Raw genomic sequence first — 22,379 nt, forward strand, 5'->3', positions numbered from 1 at the left:
AGTGAGGCAGAGTTTATCTTTCCACTCTTTGTTCTTTGGCTGATAGCCTGGCTGCTTTAATTAACAGCCTTTCCTCAGTGCACATCCTCAAGTATTGTTGTGCAATTACCTCTGCAGCAGGTTCCTTCTCTTTCTCCTCTTTATCTGTCAAACAGGATTTCCACTACAGCAGTAAAACAAAACTGCCTGGCAGAGCAGGTGTGATTATTTTTAAATTTGTTCAAATTGGTTATGTCTCACTGTCTGGAATACATTACATCCAGACACTTGGTGATGTTGCTCAGCATTTAAAACCTGCTGTGCCCCATCCTGGAAGAGCTGCAGCAAAGTCATTCATATCTGGGGGCTGGAGGCATCAAAATAAACACTGTATCTCAACTAACAGAGAAAGGAATTGGGGTCAGACTATTAACTTGCTGAGAGATAGTAAAAAAGCCAGTATATAAACTTGGTATATAAGCAGAGCCAAGAAGCCATCAAGTTTGCAGGTAGGATTTTTTTTTTTTTTATGGGAAGAGGACAGAGGATTTATTGATGCTTACGTGGCTGGGAGCAGCAATCATAAAGAGCACTCAAGCACACAAAGCCACTTCTGACTTCCAGGTTTTTTTCCAGAATGGAAGCTTTCTGGGGACCTCCAAGATGAGAAGGCTGAGATCTCACTAGGAAAGTTCTGATGGGTCTGGATGAGATGAAGACAGCTTTCTGCCAGCACTGCCTTCAAATCTGTTATCTAGAGATGAGAGCTCTTTTAATGTAATGTTAGAAAAAAAGAACCATGATTCTATGAACCATCAAACCCATATCACAATTTTCTTATCAGCATTTTCTCTCTTGTTCCATGGAAAAGCAATCTCCATCAGCTAAAATACCAGAGAATAGGTTTATTGACCATCCTGAACATGGTCAAATAAAGGGGAAAGGCACTTTCACTAAGCATGTAGCCTCACCTCAGCAAGCAGTAAGTGTCTACATGGCAGGTTCAGTAGATGACAAACCAGGACAGGAGCCCCAGATGGGTTTCTGAAGATCTCCCCTTTGCTGGATCCTAACTGCTGACTTCCATGGCTGGGTCCTATTTCACTTGGTCCATGTACCATCTCAGCTTCCAGAGGAGCAGAAGCATGAGGAGCATCATCCCCACACTCTCCAAGCCATGGCCATGGTGGGCACCATCATGTTCCTCAAAGCTTGGCTTGCCCTGAGGCTTTTCCTGCTCAGTGATCTATTGAAACTCTTCCCACCAGTCAATTAAAAAGTAAAATAAAACTAAGGAAGAAAAACTGCTTCCATCACGAGGTAGTTAATGCATTACTGCCAAACACATGGTTGGGATGAATGCAGAGTACCTCCCCCAACCCACAGGATGGGCTGGGAATTAAGGATCAGCATGTATTAGAAATTACAGAGTTCACTTAAATGAGGCATAATTAAAAACCATTCCTTTTATAAATTTCTGATGAAACCAAACTAATTATTAGCAGTGTTTTGAAACCAATTTGCTTTATCACCTGCATTCAGAGTGGGAGGAAAAGGAGCTGTATTGCAAAGAATTATCTAGCCTACACCTGTTAAATTCCCCCCAAAAAAGGGGAATACATGGGCTTTTCTTGTTCCCTCTTAGCTTTCCCACAGTAAAAGATGTGGCTGTCATCTTCTCCACCTGTCATCTGGTTTCCACCAGCCAGGGGTCTGAGCAATTTGAGAGGTCAAAGTAACTGTTGGTATCTTCACATCAAAGTTGCAAACTGAACCCCCTTGACCAAAAATGCTTTTAAACAGTCAATGTCAAGTAGAAAACCCATTTCCCTTCCCCACATGAACCTCTAAAAAACTTGGAGTTCAATTCAGATAAGCATCCAGAAAGCTGAAGATGTTGCTGAACTATTTTGATCTGAAAGTGTTATCTGTGAAGCCCAAGAACAGCTTCACCAGATTTCCCATCTTTCTGCTGCTAGTAAATCTGGGAATAGGTGAAAACAGCTTTCTGCAGCCTTTCTGTGAGCTGATAAGGAGATGTACATGAACACATTTTGGTGACCAGGGCCTTCTGTGCCTCAGTTTCCCTCTGGATTATTAACAAGATCCTTCCAGCTTCTTGTTTATGGTCCTTTGAAAGGAAATATCCCTTACCTTTCCTCACATGGTGACACAGATTTTCATTCATTAACTCAAGGTTTTATAAATGGATGGAAGTGACTAAAAATAATTTGAAAAAAAGATAAAACTGCAGCCCTTGGTTCTGAATCCAGCTACACTGTCACCTTGCTGCTTATTGATTGCTCTTCCATGGGATGAACCTCCTCTCCTCCTCTTCCTCAAGTGCAGGAAGGAGCCAGGTGCTGCTTTTTGGAGAGGAGAGCACTCCCTATGCACAGCACGTCAGGGAGATCCATCACACCTTATCACTAACCTCAGAGTCTGATTTCAAGCAAACTGAAGCAAAAGCATCCATCAGCTAGATAAGGGAGAGCAGCAGCCACGTCCTTGTCAGCTACAGGCAGGCACTGTGGGGAAAAGGGGTAAGAGATTGTCCAGGAGGTGAATAATAATGGTGGCTGCTGTGTTGCACCAGCATCAGCCCAGTGGGAAATTTGGAAATAAGTCACCATCTTCTGTTTGAAAGCTGCAATACCTTTGCTGGTCAATCCCCCAGAGCTTGGGGAGGGCCCTGTGAGCTTCACAAGATATATAAGAACAAGCAGCATGATTTAAACCTCTCTCTTGCTTCTCATCTCTTTCTCTAACCTTGGATCCAAGAGTTGCTTTCCTCTTTATAACCTTCTCAGGTCCTTCACAGTTGTTTGCTTGATGTCCCAGTTCCCTCCTGTCCCAGCAAACTTCAAAAAACACAAATTTCCTTTTCTCCAATCTATTTAATACCCACAAGCCAAAGTCAAATTCATGACCTCAGTGACTACAACTGGCTCCTTCTCTCCCATGCCTTGGGGCCCATCCATTTCTTGTGATACCACATCAAGTTACAGCTACTCTGGGAGACCAGGATGTCTTCACAAATAAAGCAACCTGCACAGAATGCACAATCAAATCATTTTGCACAGCAAAACCACTCCACCCAGACTGTGAAAAGCACAGGAAAAAAGGAGACACAGATACTTGGGCTCTGCAACTTTCTCAAAAGATGGGGGTGCCTTGAAGTGGATGTGAACAATATGAACTTAGAGCTGCAATGACAAAGTCACAAAGACTCAGCAGAAGGTGAAAATAGAAGGGGAAAAAAAAGAGAGAAAATGCATCCACATGCTCAGTTCATCTTTTCTGAACCCCTACAAGAAAGCTGGGGGAGGGCTTTGGACACAGAGGGGTAGGGAGAGGACAAGGGAAATGGATTAAAACTGGAAGAGGGGAGATTTGGGCTGGATATTAGGGAGAAATTCTTTAATTTGAGGGTGGTGAGAGACTGGAATGTGTTGCCCAAGGAAGCTGTGGCTGCCCCATCCCTGGCAGTGTCTCAGCCCAGGTTGGATGGGGCTTGGAGCACCCTGGGCTGGTAGAAGGTGTCCCTGACCATGGCAGGGGGTGGGAACTGGATGAGCTCTAAGGTCCCTTCCAACCCAAACCATTCTGTAATTCTATAATCATAGATCCCCTGTGCTTGTTTATCTGTATGTAATAATTTAGGGACATTACATATTCCCCTGTTATTTAAACAGGCACACACAGACCCACCATGCAAAAAAAAGCAGCAGGAATCCAGCTCTGGAAACACAATGTGTTCTTTTGCTGCTGCAGTGACACTGGTGCCAAGTCCTACCCTGGTGCTTTTGTCCCCTGGCTCTTGTGAGAGGGTCTGCTCCAGAGCAGAGAGTGTTTTAAAGACACACAGACAGCTCCTGAGTTGATGCTTAAAGGCTTCAATAGAGGGGGATTGGCACTCATGACATTTTCAAGCTTTTATGTGTGAGAAAAACCATCTGATCCTGGACAGTGTGGGGTACAAGGACACTTCCATCTTTTGTTTTTCTTTTCCAATGCCCCAAAGTAACACCTTCCTTCTGGTCACTGAGCCCATTAGCTGCATCCTGAGCCAAGGGAATTCAGGGAGCTGAGGCAACGGTAACATTTTGTCTAAGGAAAAGCTCTTAGAAACCAGCACATGGTAGGCAAGAGAATTAAGCACTGGTTTTAAGCAATAGCAGGGGAGGACTGCAGAGGTGTTTGAGTTAATATTCAGAGTGCAAATCCCCAAGAAGTCAGAGCTGGTTGTTACATTATCAGCGTACATTCACGCACTGCTGCACCTTCGCTGAGGCCCCGCAGGGACGAGCATCTGGATTTTAGCATGGCAGGAAAACTAAGCAGTAAAATTTGTTCTTTCTTCTTCTGCTATACAACGGTAAAAAAAAAAAAAAAATTAAAAATTAAGACAGTAAAACTCCCCTAGACTGGAGAACTGAAGCTGCCTGCCCAGCAGCACCGTGCTCTGCAGGCAGCAGGTGGTGCTACGAACCCAAGAGCAGCAGACAGACACTTCCATGCCTCAGAAAACTGCTCTCGTTGTTCTGAAAACAAACTCATAAAGCCCTGATACACTGCTGGGAGAGCTGGTGCACTGGATGGGGCCCATTTCACCCATGGATGGTGCAGATCTCTTATGTAAAGTGACCCCGTGCTAAGGAACAAGGGGATTTGCTCAGTTGATTGTCACAGACAGCACAGCTGGAGCTGGTCCTGCTGGAGGCAATCCTGAAGCTGCTCCCCACTCTCATGGGCAAACCAGGACCTGGAAGTTAAGTTGGGTTCCTCCTGATTTCATACACAAGAGTTGGAAGCCAGGGTAAGGTAGGGAAAAGCAGTAAGTCCCCAATGTAAAGCTGTGACTCAGTGAGGAGCTTGAGCAGGTGAGTTGGCCCAGCAAAGCAGAAGTCACATCACCAAGGAAGGTCCAGGGGGCCTAAGGACCTGGTGGAGCCAGGACCTGAGCTGGTACTCATGCAAAGCTCCCAGGAAGCAAAAAGATCAATTGAGATGGTAGTGTGGTCAGTATGGAGAGTTCTGTTCTCTTGTTTGAGTCCTGGCTCCTTTGAGGACCTCACCCTGGGTCAGACACCCCACTCCGGTTCAGCTCGAGCTCCTGGCAAGCTGTTCAGTCTGAAAGGTTGGCTCTGCTCTACCAAAAAACCAAACCTGATGTTGGTGGACAAGCAGAGAAGCTCATGCTGCCACCGTGGCACACAGGCTGAGCAGGTGCTGTCCCTCTTCAGCCAGAATCACAGAATGTTAGGGTTGGAAGGGACCTTCAGAGTCCAACCCCCCTGCCAGAGCAGGATCACCAAGTGTAGGTCATACAGGAAGGTGTCCAAGCATCACTTAGAGTCCCCATCTGTTTTAAAATGGAGATGCCAAAGCACCTTTGAATATTTCTGATAGCAAAGACATGCAAACCCAAGGTCTCCATCCTTCAGCAGTGGGCTCAGCAGAGAAGAGTTGGGCAGAGATGCTCCAGCAGAAGGGAAGGTCACGATGGCATTTCCCTGAACCCCTCTCTGCTCCTGGTTAACAAGTGTTCACCCTGGCAGCCAAACAGGTCTGCAGATGCAAGCAATGCTTCTGGATTAAAAAATTTCCCAGAGATGATTTCTTTTTAAAAAAAAAAAACAACAAAAAAACAAGCAGCTAAATTGAACGAGGTTTCTCAGCCAGCAGAAAAGGACATTACGCCACTGGAACTGGCTGCAGAGATCAAAGCCAGCTACTTATTCTCTAACAAAGCTGAAGGAAAGGATTAGTCACTGCCAAAAGCCACAGGAGCTGGCATTGGCAGTGAACCCAGCTAAATTGCTCAGAAATGCCTACAAGCACACACCACCTAACCCTGGAGGAAGAGGAGAAAGCAAACTGTTGCAGGGCTTTTCCAGCCACAGCTTTGTCACTGAAGGAGCTGCACGCAGGCAGGAAAAGCCAGTGAGCTCTGTGATGTCTTAGAACATCAGCAGAGGCTGAGAAAATGTTGGCTGAATAAGGATTAGCCCCAAAATGCAGGAAGGGCTTTTTGCTGCTCAGCTGGGCTCACAAGCATGGCATGGGCAGCCCTTGGGCTTCCAAAAGCACCCAACCTAAAGCCAGTTGTTACTGAGCTCAAATCAAAATACAACCATGACACAACTGGATAGTTCTGGTCCAGCCCATCTCCTCCAGCAACATATCCCCACTTCAGTTTGGTACAAAATCTCTGTTATTGGCTAAGGAGGATAAATCTCACTTTGCCTCTGCCTCCAACACACGCAGCCCAACCAGCTCCAACCTCACAGGTAGCACAGAATCATAGAACTGTCATGGTTGGGAAAGACTTCACTGTGTCCAACTGTCAGCATCCTCCCCAAAATAAAATTTAAAAAAAATCAAAACAGAACAACCTATGTATATATAAAATATATATATGTATATATCACCATGCTTACCAAAGCATGTTCTGAAATGCCTCATCTACACAGGATCTAAATCCCTCCAGGGCTGGGGACTCCAGCACCTCCCTGGGCAGCTGTTCCAGGACAGAAATCCTTCCTCAGCTCTGCTCTCACCCTCCCCTGGTACAACTTCAGGCCATCTCCTCTGCTCCTGGCATTGTTCACTGGAGAGAAGCCAGAACCTACCTCCCTGCAACCTCCTTGCAGGGAGTTACAGAGAGCAATCAGCTCTCAGCCTCCTTTCCTCCAAACTACACAATCCTGATTCCTTCAGCCTCTCCTCCTCCACAGGTCTTGTTCTCCAGCCCCTTCACCAGCCTGGTTGCCCTAATTCATCACAGATGAAACCATATTGTTTGAGAAGCACTTGGGTGGTGCCACCACTCCCTCTAAAGTGGCAGAATGAAGTCCAGTAATGTCAGCTGCCACCATGAGCTGCATGTGAGGGGCTCGGGAGGGGAACAAAAGGAAAAAAAAAAAAAAAAAAGAGAGAAAAGTCTTAAGAAATAAAAGTGACACTGTTTGGAAATCCCTGTTCCATGGTCAAACACCTCAGAAAAGAAGGGAGGTTATTTTTGTCCCCATGAAGCTGTCTGCCTCCCACAAACCTTTCTCTCATTTCTCTCATGTGTCTTGGACCTCTGCATCCTTTGGCAAGCAGAGGTGGCTGTGTTGGCAACACAGTCCCAAGCCCTCATGGTGTGAAAGCAGTGGTTCCTCTCTCCAGCTGGCAAAACCTTAACTGAACACAGGCTGCTTTCTCCTTAACCTAGTAAGGAAAAGGGGGGAAAATGTTAAAAATGCATCTTTGTCCAATGTAGGAGACAGCCTGACCCAAAGATGCTGGAGTTGGATGGCAGAGGGTGCATACAACAGGCTGAGAAGGTTGGGTTTCTTTTCAGCTGAGATGATACCAAAGCAATGGTGCTCCTGAGCTCATCCTTCTCTTTCCTGGTCTCCTCCTGTGTCTGGGGCACAACCCACAGGCTGAGAAATGTGGCTAGGAGAGGAGGTAAGGAGAGGCTGCTGAGAGCACAGTTTGCTTTCTTGGCTTGGACTGCAGCTCCTGGGGGGCTTTAAGGAAGTTTGTGAAAGGGAAATGGATAATTTAATTGCTGCATTAGAGGATCTGTGGCTGTTCTGAATGCAAGCTGCTCCACAGCTTAATCACCTCACTGCTCAAGGCTTTGTGCTTTCCCCACTGAACCAAGGGCATAGGCAGCACAGGCAGCCTTCTGAAACACCTATGAAACATCTTAAAATAAACTCTCTTCAGGTAACTCTGGCTGCTCAAGCTCAGCCCATTTCTTTTAGGTTTTTATGATTAAAAGCAGGGGAGGAAAGGGAGCTTAATCCTGTCCCCCCATCCCAACCCACGTTGTACTCAGTGCTATATGTTAGATGGATGATAAATCAGCTCCAGAGGACCTGAAGAGCTCCTAAAACCATGCACTGAGTATATTCAGCATCTGGAGCAGGCTCTATGCTGCAAGTCTGTCGAGGAATTGTTGAGGAAGAGCCCTGAAGCAGTCAAAACGCAGCAGCACATTGGTGCTGAGCACACTGCAAAGCAGAGCAGGATCTGAATCTCCTTGGGTGCCTCTTATTCCCATCTGCCTGGGCTGGATGTGTGGCTGCCTGAGTGGTTGTTTCACTTGTTTCCCTTCACTTTCATACATGTGGATGAAAACGGTCAGGGAATTGCAAAGCAAAGAGTGAGGCTTCTCTTGTCATCTGCACCCCATTTGGAAACCTGGAGATGGTGATCTGGGAAGCTGAAGTCTCTATTCCAAGATCAAGCCAGATATTCTCTTTAGTGACTCCTTTGTTACCTTGTCACTGGAAACCTTTCCAAAACCAACACGTGTGCAGGGGCAGTGTGGGAGCCAAGCATCACCACCCTGCTCAAAGTGCAGCCCTTCTACCTGTTCAGAGCAGGGTTTTAACCCAAATTCCTTTTCCCTTTTCATAGAATCATAGAATTGGCTGGGTTGGAAGGGACCTCAGAGATCATCAAATCCAACCCTTGATCCACTCCCCCCGTGGTTCCCAGCCCATGGCACTCAGTGCCACATCCAGGCTCTTTGGAAATATCTCCAGACACGGAGAATCGACTACTTCCCTGGGCAGCCCATTCCAATGCCTGATCACCCTCTCCAGAAAGAAATTCTTTCTCATCTCCAACCTAAACCTCCCCTGGCACAACTTGAGACCCTGCCCTCTTGTCTTGCTGAGAGTTGCCTGGGAAAAGAGACCAACCCCCCCCTGGCTCCAACCTCCTTTCAGGGAGTTGGAGAGAGTGATGAGGTCTCCCCTGAGCCTCCTCTTCTTTAGGCTGAACACCCCCAGCTCCCTCAGCCTCTCCTCATAGGGTCTGTGCTCAAGTCCCTTCACCAGCCTGGTTGCCCTCCTTTGGACCTGCTCCAGCACCTCAATCTCCTTCCTGAACTGAGGGGCCCAGAACTGGACACAGGACTCGAGGTGTGGCCTCACCAGCGCTGAGTACAGAGGCAGGATTCTTTCCTGGCAGGATGGGAACAGAAGCAGCAGCAGTGCCTGGGTAAGGGGTGAGTAGCATCACATCAAGGCTTTCAGCACTGCTGTGTGCAGGAGGGATCCCAGCTATGGGGGAGCAAGGTTTAATTGCTGGCAGGGATCAGTGGTCCAGGGACTTTTCAAATCCTTGATTTGAAAAGCTTTGCTACCAGATATCTTCAAGGATTTATCTTGAAGGTTCTCTGAGTGCTGCAGGGAAGCACTCTGAAGTTAACCAGGGGTTGCAGTCTTGCTGGTGGGGCTGGCAGAGACATGGTCTCCAGGTTCTTCTGCCTGGGGAAGTTCTCCTAGGGCAGTGCTAGACATATAAACACTTGTAGAAACCAAGTTTTTAAGCCTGCACAAACAAGACACCTCACTTAAAACCACTGGGGTTTTTTTTGCTTCTTGAGCATGAGATGGGAACAATTTTTACAGCTCAGCTCCAGCATAAAGGCTTCAAATGAGAGGGTAACCTGCCTCTGTCTGTACCAGGGACAGTCCTGAATGACTACACACCCAACATTGCATTAAATTACATTTGCACCTTGATATTCCAAGCTCAGCACAGAGCCAGAATATTTTATCAGAAGCTCCTGTGTAGCTACAGAATTTGGCTGATTTTTTACTTTTTTAGTAAGTTATGCCATAACAAAAAATAAACCATACCTCAGTAAAAGTTTTTAAAAATCAAATCTATTCTGCATCCTTGTTTATCTTGTTATCAGTGAAAGAATCAAAGATCCAATGCAGCTTCAAGCTTTGCTCTTGCTTAACTCCCAGCCCAGCAGGGAAAAGGAACCACATCATCTGCTTTGGAGCACCAGAGCACAACCAAGCAGCAAACAAATTGTCAAGGAACTGATCAATCAACTAACTACCCATGCAGTAAGGATAAAGGAGGCAGCCCAGTTCTCCTTTGGGTATTCTGCCAGCACAAAGCCACACAGCTAAAGCATAGTTAGAAGTCCCATCCAGGTGGTGCTGGTGGGATTTAGAACTACATTATGCTCCACCCCAGGCCATGCCACACACATTGCCTTGACTCATTAGGTTGCCATTTATCTCAATAACCTTCTGACTTTGGGTTGCTTTGATCATGGATCACTCTGATGTACAGATGCTGCTGTTGCTCTGCTCCTTCCACTCAGATGGTGCCTGGACCTACTTCAGTTGGAAGGAGGGACACCCAAATCTGCCCCCATCCACCTCTCTTTCCCTCAATTTCCCCCTGCATAGCTTTGTCCTTTGAGATTTGAGTGAATTCCTTGCACCCCAAAGTTACTGAAACGTGTTTATTACAGAGAGATCCAGCACTGCTTCAAGATCTGAGAGAATTGCATATTCCCCATCAAAAGAAACTTTTTTTCCCCTGTAAGGAAACCAAAGTCATAGTCTGCAATTTCTTTTGACCTCAGCAGTTTTTAGAGCTTATGCTTCTTACCAACCCCATGAATCCACCTGGTTTGTCCCCCAGCTATAGTACATCCCACATCTCAGTGGCTGAGGCTCAAATAGAGCCTCACCTCTGGTCCCAGAGTTCTTTCCCCTTCTCCACAGTCACTGTTTAATGAAACCCAGGCAAATTTTGATATCATTATCATACTAAAATCAGCCATACAGATTATAGAATCACAGACTGATTTGGGTTGGAAGGGACCTTGAAGATATCTTGTTCCACCCCCCTGCCACAGGCAGGAACATCTGCCACCAGATCAGGTTGCTCCAAGGCCCCTCTAACCTGGCCTTCAACAGCTTCTCTGGGCAACCTGAGCCAGGGTCTCCCCACCCTCACAGCAAAGAATTTCTTCCTACAATCTCATCTAAACCTGATGTTTTTAATGTCTGATGAATACCACAAACCCCCTCTGTGATTTAAACACCCTGCCTGGATGTGGACTGAGAAAGAAGCACCTTGGTGGAACTGATGCTCTCAAAGTTCAAGTATCCCACGAGAGATCCCAAGAGACTTGATCTGCTTTAAAAAATTGGGATGAAGAAAAACAGGAAGAAAGCCCAGAAAGGACCATGGCAGGTTGCTGTGTCCCAACACTTGGCCATGAGCACAGCATTTCCACCCAGCACCCTCAAGCACCCAAGAGACCATTTTCTGGAACAGAACAGTGCTGAATGTCCCCCCCCAGAGCACACAAACCCCAGTGTGTGGCTCGAAGCTGACACACAGCAACTCATGTGTGTCCAAGTCCCCCAAAAAAGCCTCCAACACAACAGATGTGCAGATGAGAGCAGAGTAAAAGGATGAATGTCCATCAACAGAAACATATTTTTCTTTCACAAACAGCACCCATTAGCATCTCCAAGCAGAACAATCCCTGCTCCAAAGGAGTGACACTTTCCCAGCAGACAGGATGGGAAGATTCTGCAGAATTCAGGCATTCAGCAGGACTAATGCAAGAGATTATTTTGCAATTATCCGAGCAATTTTCTCTCCTCATTGTCCCTGGACCATAAGGGTTTTTAAATGTGAGCAGAAGGATTTATTCATCACAATAATAATAAAATGAAATATTAAATCAATGAATCTCTTTGTGTGAAGTGTGAAGCTCACGTTGCTATTAAGCTGAGTAGTGTCCTGTCACATAAACCACACACATTTGCAGGCTCAAGTACTGTCTCCTTCTCTTATTTTACTCTTCCCTAATTTGTGAGGCATTATCCTTCCATTTGTCCCCTAAACACAACTGGATTCAGACAACACAGAGTGGCTGCTTGTAAGTGGTTCTCAGCCTGTGCTCTCTCTGCGAGGGCACGTGGAGATTTATGTTTAATATTGATTTTTTTTTACAGCAGTCTTTGTGCAAAGTTCTGCTGGGATGGCAGAGAGACCCTGAAATAAATGCATGCATAAGTAATCAGGGAGAACTAACTCCTTACAAGCAACACTGCCAACACACCAGTGAGTAGCTGGGCATGAAAAGGAATGCCAAAGGTCCTTGAAGGTGTTTGGCTGGGAGGGGGAAATACAAAAATCAACCCAACCCTAAGCAGAACTCAGTCACGACCCTTGGAGCATGGAAGCTCTCATGGTCACGTTGGCCTTGGCTTCTATTTCTTTCCCTGCCATCCCTTGTAATATAAAGTGATAAATGGCTTTGGAGGTGTTCGTAGTAGGCATGGCTCCAGTGGGTCCTTCTTTTGTTTTCATAAAAGATTTATCTGGTCAAGTGCAGAAAGAGTCCCTCCTGATGGATTTAGAAGGTGCCAAGTGTCCTCACAGCGTGACACGTCAGGGGTGCCACAAAGATTTCTGATAAGCAAGAACCTCCAGCTTTAAGCCCTGGGATGGATATCAAGCTCCAGACAAGCAGCTACTGTTTCATGAGTGCTGAACACCGGGCACCTCTGAAGATCTCTTATTTTCACAATTTAGGCTTTCCTGCATAACAGTTCCTGTTATTTCATAACCCAAAGGTCACTGAACAAATTCTCTCGTGACAGGACCTCATCATGCCTGAGCTCCTACAGAGTGCAGCCACCCACCTCTAACAATGACCTCTCTGTAAAGCCACCAGAGATGAAAAGGCATTTCTAGAGAACTAACTGTGGCATTTCTGTGTAAACACCTAAAATGGGTCAAGATGAGTCAGACCTGGTATCTCCCTGTTCCTCTCTGCTGATAAAGGGTCCAGATCAGGTACAGACATTTTACAGCCACGTGAGATGAATGCTGCCCTAGATGGCTTAAGCTGAGGTGACATTCTACCGAAGAGCTGCAGCCAACTTGACCACACAAACCCCACCAGGAAGAAAGATCATAGCTACAACGTTCTTACCATAATGGGGACGCCAATGTCTGGCCACAAGAGATCCTCAGATGGAAGCTTGGGAGAGTTCCACACTACCACAACTTTATTTAAGTATGGGAGACCATTGAGCCTTTCTAAGGAGTTCATCAACACTTCTTCCCGCTCGTAAGTCAACATCACTACAGTGAACTGCTCCCGGGGGACGTTGCCACCCAAAGCGGCCTGGAACTCCTTCCCAGAGCCACCTGCTCCTCCACCAATCGGTCGAAATCCAGTCCCAGACCCTAAAAATTTTGCTTCTGATGGTAAAACAGGGTCAAAGGGAGTGTAGGGAAAGAGGTGGAAAGGCCCTGGAGCAGAATTCCAATTCCTGTAGACATCCATCGCGGTGAGGGTGAAATTGCGGAGATATTTGGGAGATGCGTAGGGTGGTTCTGTTTCCACAGGCCCCAAATCCAGGTCACCGTTGTCTGCCATATTGGGGTCTGTCCCAGCAGCTTTGCCAGAGCGGTGGGGAATCTCCACAACAGTTTCTTCTCGGATAGGAGCAGCCGGGATTTGGATTCGAGTCCTTATGACAGCTAAGACTGTGCTGAACACGTTGTCGGAGGTGGAGAAGTAGGTCTCCCAGAGGAAGCGGCCCTGCCTCCTCATGGCAAGGAGATCGTTGTCAGAAATGCTTCTCAGAAGAAAGTGCACTTCTGTGATACGTGGCTTTGGTATGATTAAGGCTGCCTCGTTCCACCGGATCACATCGTTATAGGGTAGCTGGACTTGTTCTCCGAGAACCACTGGGATGGCTCCAACTTCCAGAGCCTCAAACAGTCTCATGGCACACCCGGCGGAGATCACTAAATGGGTGTCCCCTGGGGTGATTATCAGTGCAAAAGTAGATAGCTTCAGTAGCTCTAACCTGTCATCCCTTTCTCCACACAGAGCCCACTCAGTGGGCAGACTCGCCTTGGGCTGGTTCTTACACGTGAACTCCACCAAAACAAAGTCCAGCTTGCTGTCCTGAACAGCCTTCAGGGTGGTGATGATCCGATCGTCGTAGTCAGCCGGGGCGTTGCCTTCTATCTCCTCTTCGAAAGAGCGAACCTCCTGCAAGCTGGATCTGAGAGACTCAATCTTCTCCCCCTGGAAACTAAACAGGTATTTACGTTTGACTGGCACCTGGGGTGGGATTTCTAAGAAGTTGGGTTCAGACATAGCGTGGACCAGAGGCGAAATCACGATATCAAACCCCGGTCGAAACTGCACGTCGTAAAAGGTGGACTGGGCGACCATGGCTCGCCCCGTGCTGATGTTGTAAATGAAGTTCTGAGTTTCTGATTTCCTCGATAAATTGATGATGAGATGGTTATGTCCATCAGTCCTCCAATATGGCAAAGAGTGCAACTGTTGCTCTAGTTCAGTAGGTTTTGGCATTACGGGCTCTTGCATTTCCCCCACTAAAATTATATACACACATGCAATGTTTGCATTTTCAGTAACATAAACATTAGTTCTGACAGTCGCCTCAAAGGCTTGTTTAATTAAAGGGTCTAAGGAGCTACCAAAAGGGTAATCATCACTGTTGTAGACGTAGACTGGAAAGCCCGATGTCAACGGGCAGCGCGAGTAGTCGAAGCAGTTGTGGAGCCTGCAGTTCCGGTTGGATTTTGGCAAGGGGAAGGTCACATCGTCCTTGTCTGGCAGCAGGCGGATGGGCAAGGAGAGCTTGGGCTGGTTCTGAGCCATCAGCTCTTTGTAGGAATGCTCGGTCTGGCTGATGACATTCTTCAGCTGCAGCAGGTCCTGCTTGGCGTTCTCGATGTTCTTTTTGCAGGCCTCGATCTTCAGGTTGAGCTTGGCGATCTCGCTGTTGAGCTCCTGCCTCTTGGCCTCCAGCTGGAGCAGCTCCTCGCTGACCGACTCGCGGATGCGGCACAGGTCTTGCACATGCTTCACCTCACAGAGCTCGTTGCCGGTCCGAGGGCCGAAAATGCGCTTGCCAGCGTCGTCGGCGTCGTCGATGGTGGTCAGGTAGTAGTGGGCGATGAGGGGGAAGAAGACGAGGATGATGAAGAGGGTGAAACTAAGCCAGGTGAGCCGGATCCGACTGGACCATCTCAACATCCACGGCTGGCCTCCGTTCCCCACTCCCCCATTCCGCAACATCGTATATCCAGTCATGAGTTCGGGAGTCGCTGCGTGACCAATCACGTTGGATCAGCAGCCATAACCAAAGGGGTTTTCAGAGCGAGTCTCCGGGAGGAAAAAAAAAAACAAAAAAAAGTTATTGTGGCTGCTTAAGGAGAAGCCAATAGAAGGGGAATTTCATCTTCTTGTCGTGCCGACGGCTTTTCTACAGTCGTTTTGCTGCAGGCACAACTTTTGATCCTGTTAGACTCGAGCATTGACCTTCTCACCCACCCCCAGCCCACCCTTGGTCTGTGGGCAAGCGTTGCTGGAAGTGTCACAGCGTTGTCATGGTGATTGGGAGTCTCAACCGGCAGAAGAAAAACACAAGGGGATGAAGCCAAACTCCACTGCTGCTCTCGACATCCTGCATTACCATCCAATGAATATGCAGAGGCCCCGACCCTTGTGGAGAAGGAGCCAGAAGAGCTTCGTAGGAGTCTCAGCCTCTCTCATCGCTGCTGATGCTCTGCCAGTCCTGCAAGAGAACCGTCATGTGTTCAGACAACGCCAGAAAAACGACCCCTTGGTGACCTGAGATGTTGCTAGTTTTGAAAAGCAACTGCCCTCTCTGCAGAAGAGCAACCTTCCTACGTGCCTGGCACTCTGGGGTTAACACCAGTGAACCTGAGAAAGCGAGGGGATTCATTAGACACAGACACGTGGCTGTCTCCGGGCACTCTGCTTTTCATTAGGCTTGCAGGCTTCAGTGGCCAGAGCAGGAAAAAAACCACAGCCTGGATCTGGTTTCCTATTTCTGCCCCTGTCACTCTCTCACTGGGGAACTTCACAGAAGGTACTTAACATCTGTAAGCTCCTCTCTCCTCCTGAATAAAATGGAGATATTTGTGTGCACCTGCTCCCTCTCCTTTCACCTTTTCAAGGAGTGCTGTGACCCTGGGACACAGCAAGGCTGTGAATTTGTACTGCATAACTGAGTGTAATGGCTATTGTTCTGCTCTAGTGACTAGAGCTGATGAGGAATGTTTAGATGAAGTGTTTTGCTTTCCTTTCCTGCTGGAAAATTTTGATTCATTGCAAGAGAAATTTTAAAGGGGATGTACCCGTGGTGGTTAACATTACCTCTGCTGGCTGGCTGCATAGGAGAAGGAATTTCTGGTCAAAATTTGGAAAGGTTTACAGTGTACATAAAAGCAAACTGGTACTCTGCTCTGCTGAGACCTCACCTGGAGTTCTGCATCCAGCTCTGGAGCCCTCAGCACAGGAAGGACATGGAGCTGATGGATTGGGTCCAGAGGAGGGGCATGGAAATGCTCAGGGGGATGGATAAAACAGGAGAGGTGAGCCCAGATGAACTTCATGAGCTTCAACAAGGCCAAGCACAGGGTCCTGCAGCTGGGTCAGAACCATCTGCACTGTCAGGCCAAGCTGGGGGATGAGGTGTTGGAAAGCAGCCCTGCAGAAAAGGGCCTGGGGGTGCTGGGGATGAAGAGCTGAACATGAGCCAACAGTCCCATCATCAAAAGACATCAAAAAGTGTGGTCAGCAGGTTGAGAGAGGGGATTCTGACACTTTGCTCTGCTCTGGTCAGACCTCACCTGGAGTTCTGCATCCAGCTCTGGAACCCTCAGCACAGGAAGGATATGGAGCTGATGGAGAGGATCCAGAGGAAGGACATGGAAATGCTCAGGGGGCTGGAACACCTCTGCTGGGAAGCCAGGCTGAGGGAGCTGGGGGTGTTCAGCCTGGAGAAGAGAAGGCTCTGGGGAGACCTAACAGTGACCTTCCAGTATCTGAAGGGGCTACAGGAAGGGTGGAGAGGGACTGTGTGCAAGGGCCTGGAGTGATAGGATGAGGGGCAATGGGTTTAAATTAGAGAAGAGCAGCTTTAGATTGGATGTGAGGAACAAGTTGTGTCCCATGAGGGCAGTGGAACAATGGCACAGGGTGCCCAGGGAGGTGGTTGAGGCCTCATCCCTGGAGATGTTCAAGGTGAGGCTTGAGGAGGCTCTGAGCACCCTGATCTGGGGGAGGGTGTCCGTGCTGACTGCAAGGGGTGGGATTGGGTGAGCTTTAGAGCTCCCTTCCCACCCAAATTATTCTATGATTCTATGACAGATGCTGTTAGGATCTCTTGGGTTCACCACCCACAAGGTACAAACTTGCTTAGATGGCTTTTTGCTTGGAAAACTCTGCTGTGGCACTGCATTCCTAGCTGGCATGGACATAATTATTAAGGCAAATCCAGCTCTGAATCTTTGGTCTATGCCAAAAGGTTTATATCTAGGCCAGGTGAATATGCTGCCACTAGAAACTCTCCCTTCTTTTTTATTAGCATCCTCCCAGGTTTCCAAGTTTCTCAGATAATCTTTCATACCTCAGACTTCCCACATCAGCTGGGCTTAGTGTTGAGTCTTGCTCAGCCTCTAGAGAAGCTTATTCATTTCTGCTTCAATTTTTAATTAGAGGAAAGTCACCTACACTGGTGACGGTCATTTTTCACTACATCTATTTAATAATCCTCTCATCTACTCATCAAGAATTAGCAGAAAGAAAGGGAGGAGGAAGCAAATCTCAGTTAAAACAGAGATCTGGAAACAAGCCAAAGCAATGCAGAAGTTCACCTTAAAGGAACAGAGAGAAGCAGGGAGTGCTTTTCAGTGTTGTACACAAGTGTGTGTAAGAAAAAAAACACAGAAACAATCTATGATTTTGGTTGGAAGAAACCTTAATGATGATGTAGTTCCAAACCCCCCTGCAGGGACATCTTCCACCAGACCAGGCTGCTCCAAGCCCTATCCAACCTGGTCTTGAACACTTCCATGGCTGGGGCCTCCACAACCTCCCTGGGCAACCTGTTCCAGTGTCTCACCAGCCTTAAATTAAAGAATTTCTCCCCAGTGCCTAATCTAAATCCACCTCCTTTCAGTTTAAACCCACTACCCCTTGTAATATTATTATATGTCCTAACAAAAAGTCCCTTCCCAGCCTTCTTGTAGCCCCCCTGGGACCCAGAACTGAGGTGCACAGCAGTTCACAGACTTAAAATTTAGGCAGATTTTTTAATTCATAACATTGTCTGGCAAAGAGTACAGGTGCAAATCTCAGAAAGCTGGGAGGATGAAGGGACTAAAAAGTCAGCAAAAGGCTAAAGCAACTTTTTTTTGGATCTTGGCAGTGCTGTGGACAGATGGGGGAGGTTTCAGCTTGGCTAGCAGGATGTTTTAATATTCTCTCTTGCAAACCAACTTGAGTTTGCCCAGGTTGGGAGAGAGGTTGACAAAGAATTTAAATCCCCAGTGCTCCTGCACAGGGCTGTCAGACACAGGGAGCTCTGGCAATAGCAGCACACCTGCTTCATGCCTCTGGGACCACTGCTACACAGCAGCAGGGCTTTAGCATGCAGCAGTGTACAAATCAGGCCACTGAAGGCAAAAGTAAACAATAAAAATAGCTTTAAAAGTCCATTTTTTTCCTCCTTCTCTGCCCTTTTTTAAGCTCCCCCCCTAGAAAAAAGCTCATGCTGTCCCTATCCATGTGCACACACCAGTTGGTCAGTCCCTGCTATCTGAATCTTGTCTGCAAAGATCCCAGAACTGCTACCAGTTTTCTTCAAATAGCTGGCCAGGAGATGAGAGCTGCCCTACTGACCCTTTTCCCAAGGGGAAATGCCAAGGCACAAGCTTGCTCAAACACCAATGAATCAAAAAAAAACTTAATAAGTGGGAAAAGAAGCTCTGTTGGTTTTTGTTTTGGTTTTATTTTTCTTAGGGATGGCATGCAGTGAATATGTTTAAACCCTGCAAGATGCTGAGACAACACAGGGACAAATGATTCTAAAGATAGCCAAGAAAGAATGAGGAGGCATTCCTTCTCATGTGGGATGTGCTGCTTTGGACTGGCCAGAGAAAACTGCATCCCCCAGGCAGTAAAGGAAGTCCCAAAGCTTATCAGTTGAGGCTGCAGCTAAATCTTGTTCCTTAAGAGTTGATTTGCCCATTTATGGTTCCTAAACAGTGACAAAATAGCAAACTGGACTCCCTAAAATGGCAACTGGACCTTTGAAAAGCTAAATACATCACCCCACACATGATCCTCTGCAGCTGTTCTGCTCCCTAATCCTTCCAGGGGCTCCTCTGCTCCTTCTGTTCAGTTGATACAGAACAAACTTTATCCTCCTGACCTGAAAACGTGGGCTGTGAATTAAAAAAAAAGATATCCCTATGCTCAGAAACCTGAAGCTGACAAACTGACTCTGTTGCTAGCTTGGAAAAGAGCACATGGGAAAGACCAGAGCAGACTAGGGAAGGATTTAAAATGCAACACATGTGGCTTGGGATCAGTTAGAAGTATTGACTGTCAGTATGAAATATGTGCTGGTGATAAGGCAAGCACTTTAGACACACTCTCAGACTCTTCTTCATTACTGAGACTTTATTCCTCATCAAGCTGATAGAGCCTGAGGTGGTAACACATTGTTATTAGGACTTAAAAAAAAAAAGCAAAGTGAAAACCTGATCTGTGGTTTTGCCATGAGAGACTTGAGTGTTGTATTTAAAAGCAAAAAACAGCCCTGAGGAAAAAAGGCTGCTGGATTTCCATAGTTTGGAAAAAAGAAAAAAACAGTCTGGGAGGAGGAGAAACAGGGTGGTTGCTGGGTTCTGCAGCAAACTCATTCCTCTCACTTTCACTTGAGCCCTTCACTGAGAAACTGGTGTTGACATGATAACACAACGTTGCTGCCTGATAGACCTAATTACACACAGATACAAAAAAGAAAAAAAAAAAAAGGCAGGAAAAGCTCTTGGGATACCAGAAGCTCCATAATTACCAAAGCTTCCTCCCTAATGCCAATCTGACTGACTTCTCAGGCATGACAGGTCTGCACACTGCTGTTCCTTCTCCCCTGGCACAGGCCTGCAAGACTAAATTGCTGTTGGAGAATGTTGTCACATCATTAGTTCCAATCCTGAGCTGTGCTCCCAGCTTTCCTCAGCTCCACAGAGGATGCTCCCCGTGCTGATGAAGTTACAGGAATACCTGAAGTTCTCCCTTGGTTTGCTTTTCTAGGAAAAAGGCTGCTCTGATCTGTGGATGCTCCCTGATTCATTCCTCTGCAAATGGTCATTCACCAAGGTACTTCTGCAAACAGCTGAGCCCACCTATTCCTGCTTTTCCTGCTTTTTTTCCTCCTATTCCTCCCTCTTTTTGTCCATCTCCCTACAGAATTAGGGAAATATTGTTCCTTTCTCAGCATAACTGTGAAGAGAGTCTGGAAACCTTAAACTGATGGTCCTCCAGAAGGAATATTCACAAGGGATATCTGCTAAATTAGAGCTCCTGAACTCTGTCTGTGTACACATATGCTCATCCTCACTGTCTTTCCTCATCTAATGATGGGTGTGCAGTGTTGTGATGGCCACGTTACCCCCACAAACTTTTTCCATGGGAGAATGAAACACCATACCCACCTCTGGGTCCCTCCTGATGGATGGTGAAGGGTGTCAGGGAGTGGGTGTTAAGTGGCTCTTGTGCTTTCTCTGTCCAGTCTTGAACAGACAGTTTCTCTTGTCAGTTCTTTCTCTCACCAGCACTGAAAAGGAAAGCAAAGAAAATAAATAAAAGTCTCTCTTTTTTAAAAGGAGGAGCAGAAAATCTTGCCAAAGGAAACACAGCAGATTTTGTCCCCTGCCCCTTAGAACACAGTTTCCTGGTGAAATGCAAAAGGAACAAAACACAAAACAGCCCTTCAGCAATGGTAACTTCCTAATGCTCTCAAAGGGAAGGATTACAGCCCAAATCTCTGCTCACTTTGTGAACAGGAGCAGTTGAACAAGGAGAATAAATCTATTAGGTGTGTGCTTTAAGGTACATTTGAGAGCAGATCTTTAAAAGGAGCAGATGGAAAATTCACTCTGAAATGCTTCACATGCTCCAGCCTCAGGGATCATGACAAGGGATTTGTGCCATCTCCAGAACTCACAGGTACAGAGAAATTCTCCCAGGCTAAGATCAACACTGCTACATGAACAACCAGCAAAAGTTCTTGTAATCTGTAAATTGAGGGGGTAAACTGCATCCCCAGCTTTAGGAAGCTTTTACCTAAACCAAGGAACATTCACCTACATTGCAGCTCCAGGAAAGTCAAACCTGATTCCAGCCATGCTCCCCATCCACAGCTGGGGTATGGGGGGGGTAAATGTGTTCTGGACAAGATCTCCAAGAGAAACCCTTCAGGTTCCTGCTCCAGCAAAGCCAGAAGCACAGGTGTGCTGACTGACATTAGGGAAAGGATCACACACATTCACCCTGTTCTTCTATTCTTTCCCTGTGCTGCTCTTGTGCTCCACTGGGAACTGGTCCCAGCACAGACAGCAGCTTTGCACCATGTTTGCTCCCTTCTCTCCAGCCAGGTGTCCTCCTGCCCTGACAGCACAGGACCAGTTCTCTTAGTACAGCATCACAAATGCATCTCCTGCAATTCAGGAATCTTTGGGGGGAGGAGAGAGAAAAGAAATCAAAACCCACTGCATGTGCAGACTGCCCAGCAGCTCATGGAATCCCAGAATGGTTTGGGTTGGAAGGGACTTTAAAGCTCCTCCAGTTCCAACCCCCTGCCATGGTCAGGGACACCTTCCCCAGCCCAGGGTGCTCCAAGCCCCATCCAACCTGGGCTGAGACACTGCCAGGGATGGGGCAGCCACAGCTTCCTTGGGCAACCTGGGCAACCAGGGGCTCAGCACCCTCACCCCAAACAATTCCTCCCTCCCGAAGATCTCATCTCCATCTCCCCTCTTGCACCTGGAAACCCTTCCCCCTTGTCCTATCCCACTCCAGCCCATCCAGGACATCACCTTATTCCAGGCCACCACTAACCCATGTCCCACACCTGAGAATACCAGACTGGTTTGGGTGGGAAGGGACCTTAAAAATGAGCTAATTCCAACCCCCCTGCCATGGTCAGGGACACCTTCCCCAGCCCAGGGGGCTCCAAGCCCCATCCAACCTGGGCCGAGACACTGCCAGGGATGGGGCAGCCACAGCTTTCTTGGGCAACCTGGGCAACCAGGGGCTCAGCACCCTCACCCCAAAGAATTTCTCCCTCCTATTTCCTCTCCATCTCCCCTCTTGCAGCTGGAAACCCTTCCCCCTCATCCCATCACCCCAGGCCCAGGTCAAAAGTCTCCTCTGCAGACCCTCCAACAACTTTAATGGTGAGAGCAGAGAGGTATCAGAGGTATTTGGGGTGGTTTAAAAGTGGCACTTGAGGACAAATCCTTTGGGATCTGCTTTGCACCCCATGTTCTCAAAGGGCTCTCACTCCTGCAGATCTGGAATCTCTCACCAAGGGCTCTGCAGTGTCCAGCACCCCAGGGAATCAGATCTTGACTTATGCTCCCACCCTGGAGCTGCTCAGTGCCAGGACCTGCAGTTTCTCCAGACATGAAACAGATGAGTGCTGCAATTGCTGAAAGAATCATTAGAATCATGATGAAACCTCTGCTGC

At 47.4% G+C, this 22,379-nt stretch overlaps 1 protein-coding gene across 6 annotated transcripts in view; it reads right to left on the reverse strand.

The window, feature by feature from the left end:
- EXTL3 (exostosin like glycosyltransferase 3) overlaps nt 1–22,379 on the reverse strand; it is a 173,361-nt gene that overhangs the window by 23,431 nt on the left and 127,551 nt on the right. For all 6 annotated transcript variants that reach the window (XM_030446711.1, XM_030446710.1, XM_030446709.1 and 3 more), the window contains 2 exons: nt 20,344–20,465; nt 12,758–15,389 (listed from right to left, as the gene is read on the reverse strand). In XM_030446711.1, coding sequence (XP_030302571.1) covers nt 12,758–14,905 — 2,148 coding nt within the window. In that variant the 5' untranslated portion in view covers nt 14,906–15,389; nt 20,344–20,465. The remainder of the gene's footprint in view (nt 1–12,757; nt 15,390–20,343; nt 20,466–22,379) is intronic.

This window comes from Calypte anna, chromosome 3 (genome assembly GCF_003957555.1).
Source record: "Calypte anna isolate BGI_N300 chromosome 3, bCalAnn1_v1.p, whole genome shotgun sequence".
In the NCBI taxonomy this organism is placed as follows: domain Eukaryota; kingdom Metazoa; phylum Chordata; class Aves; order Apodiformes; family Trochilidae; genus Calypte; species Calypte anna.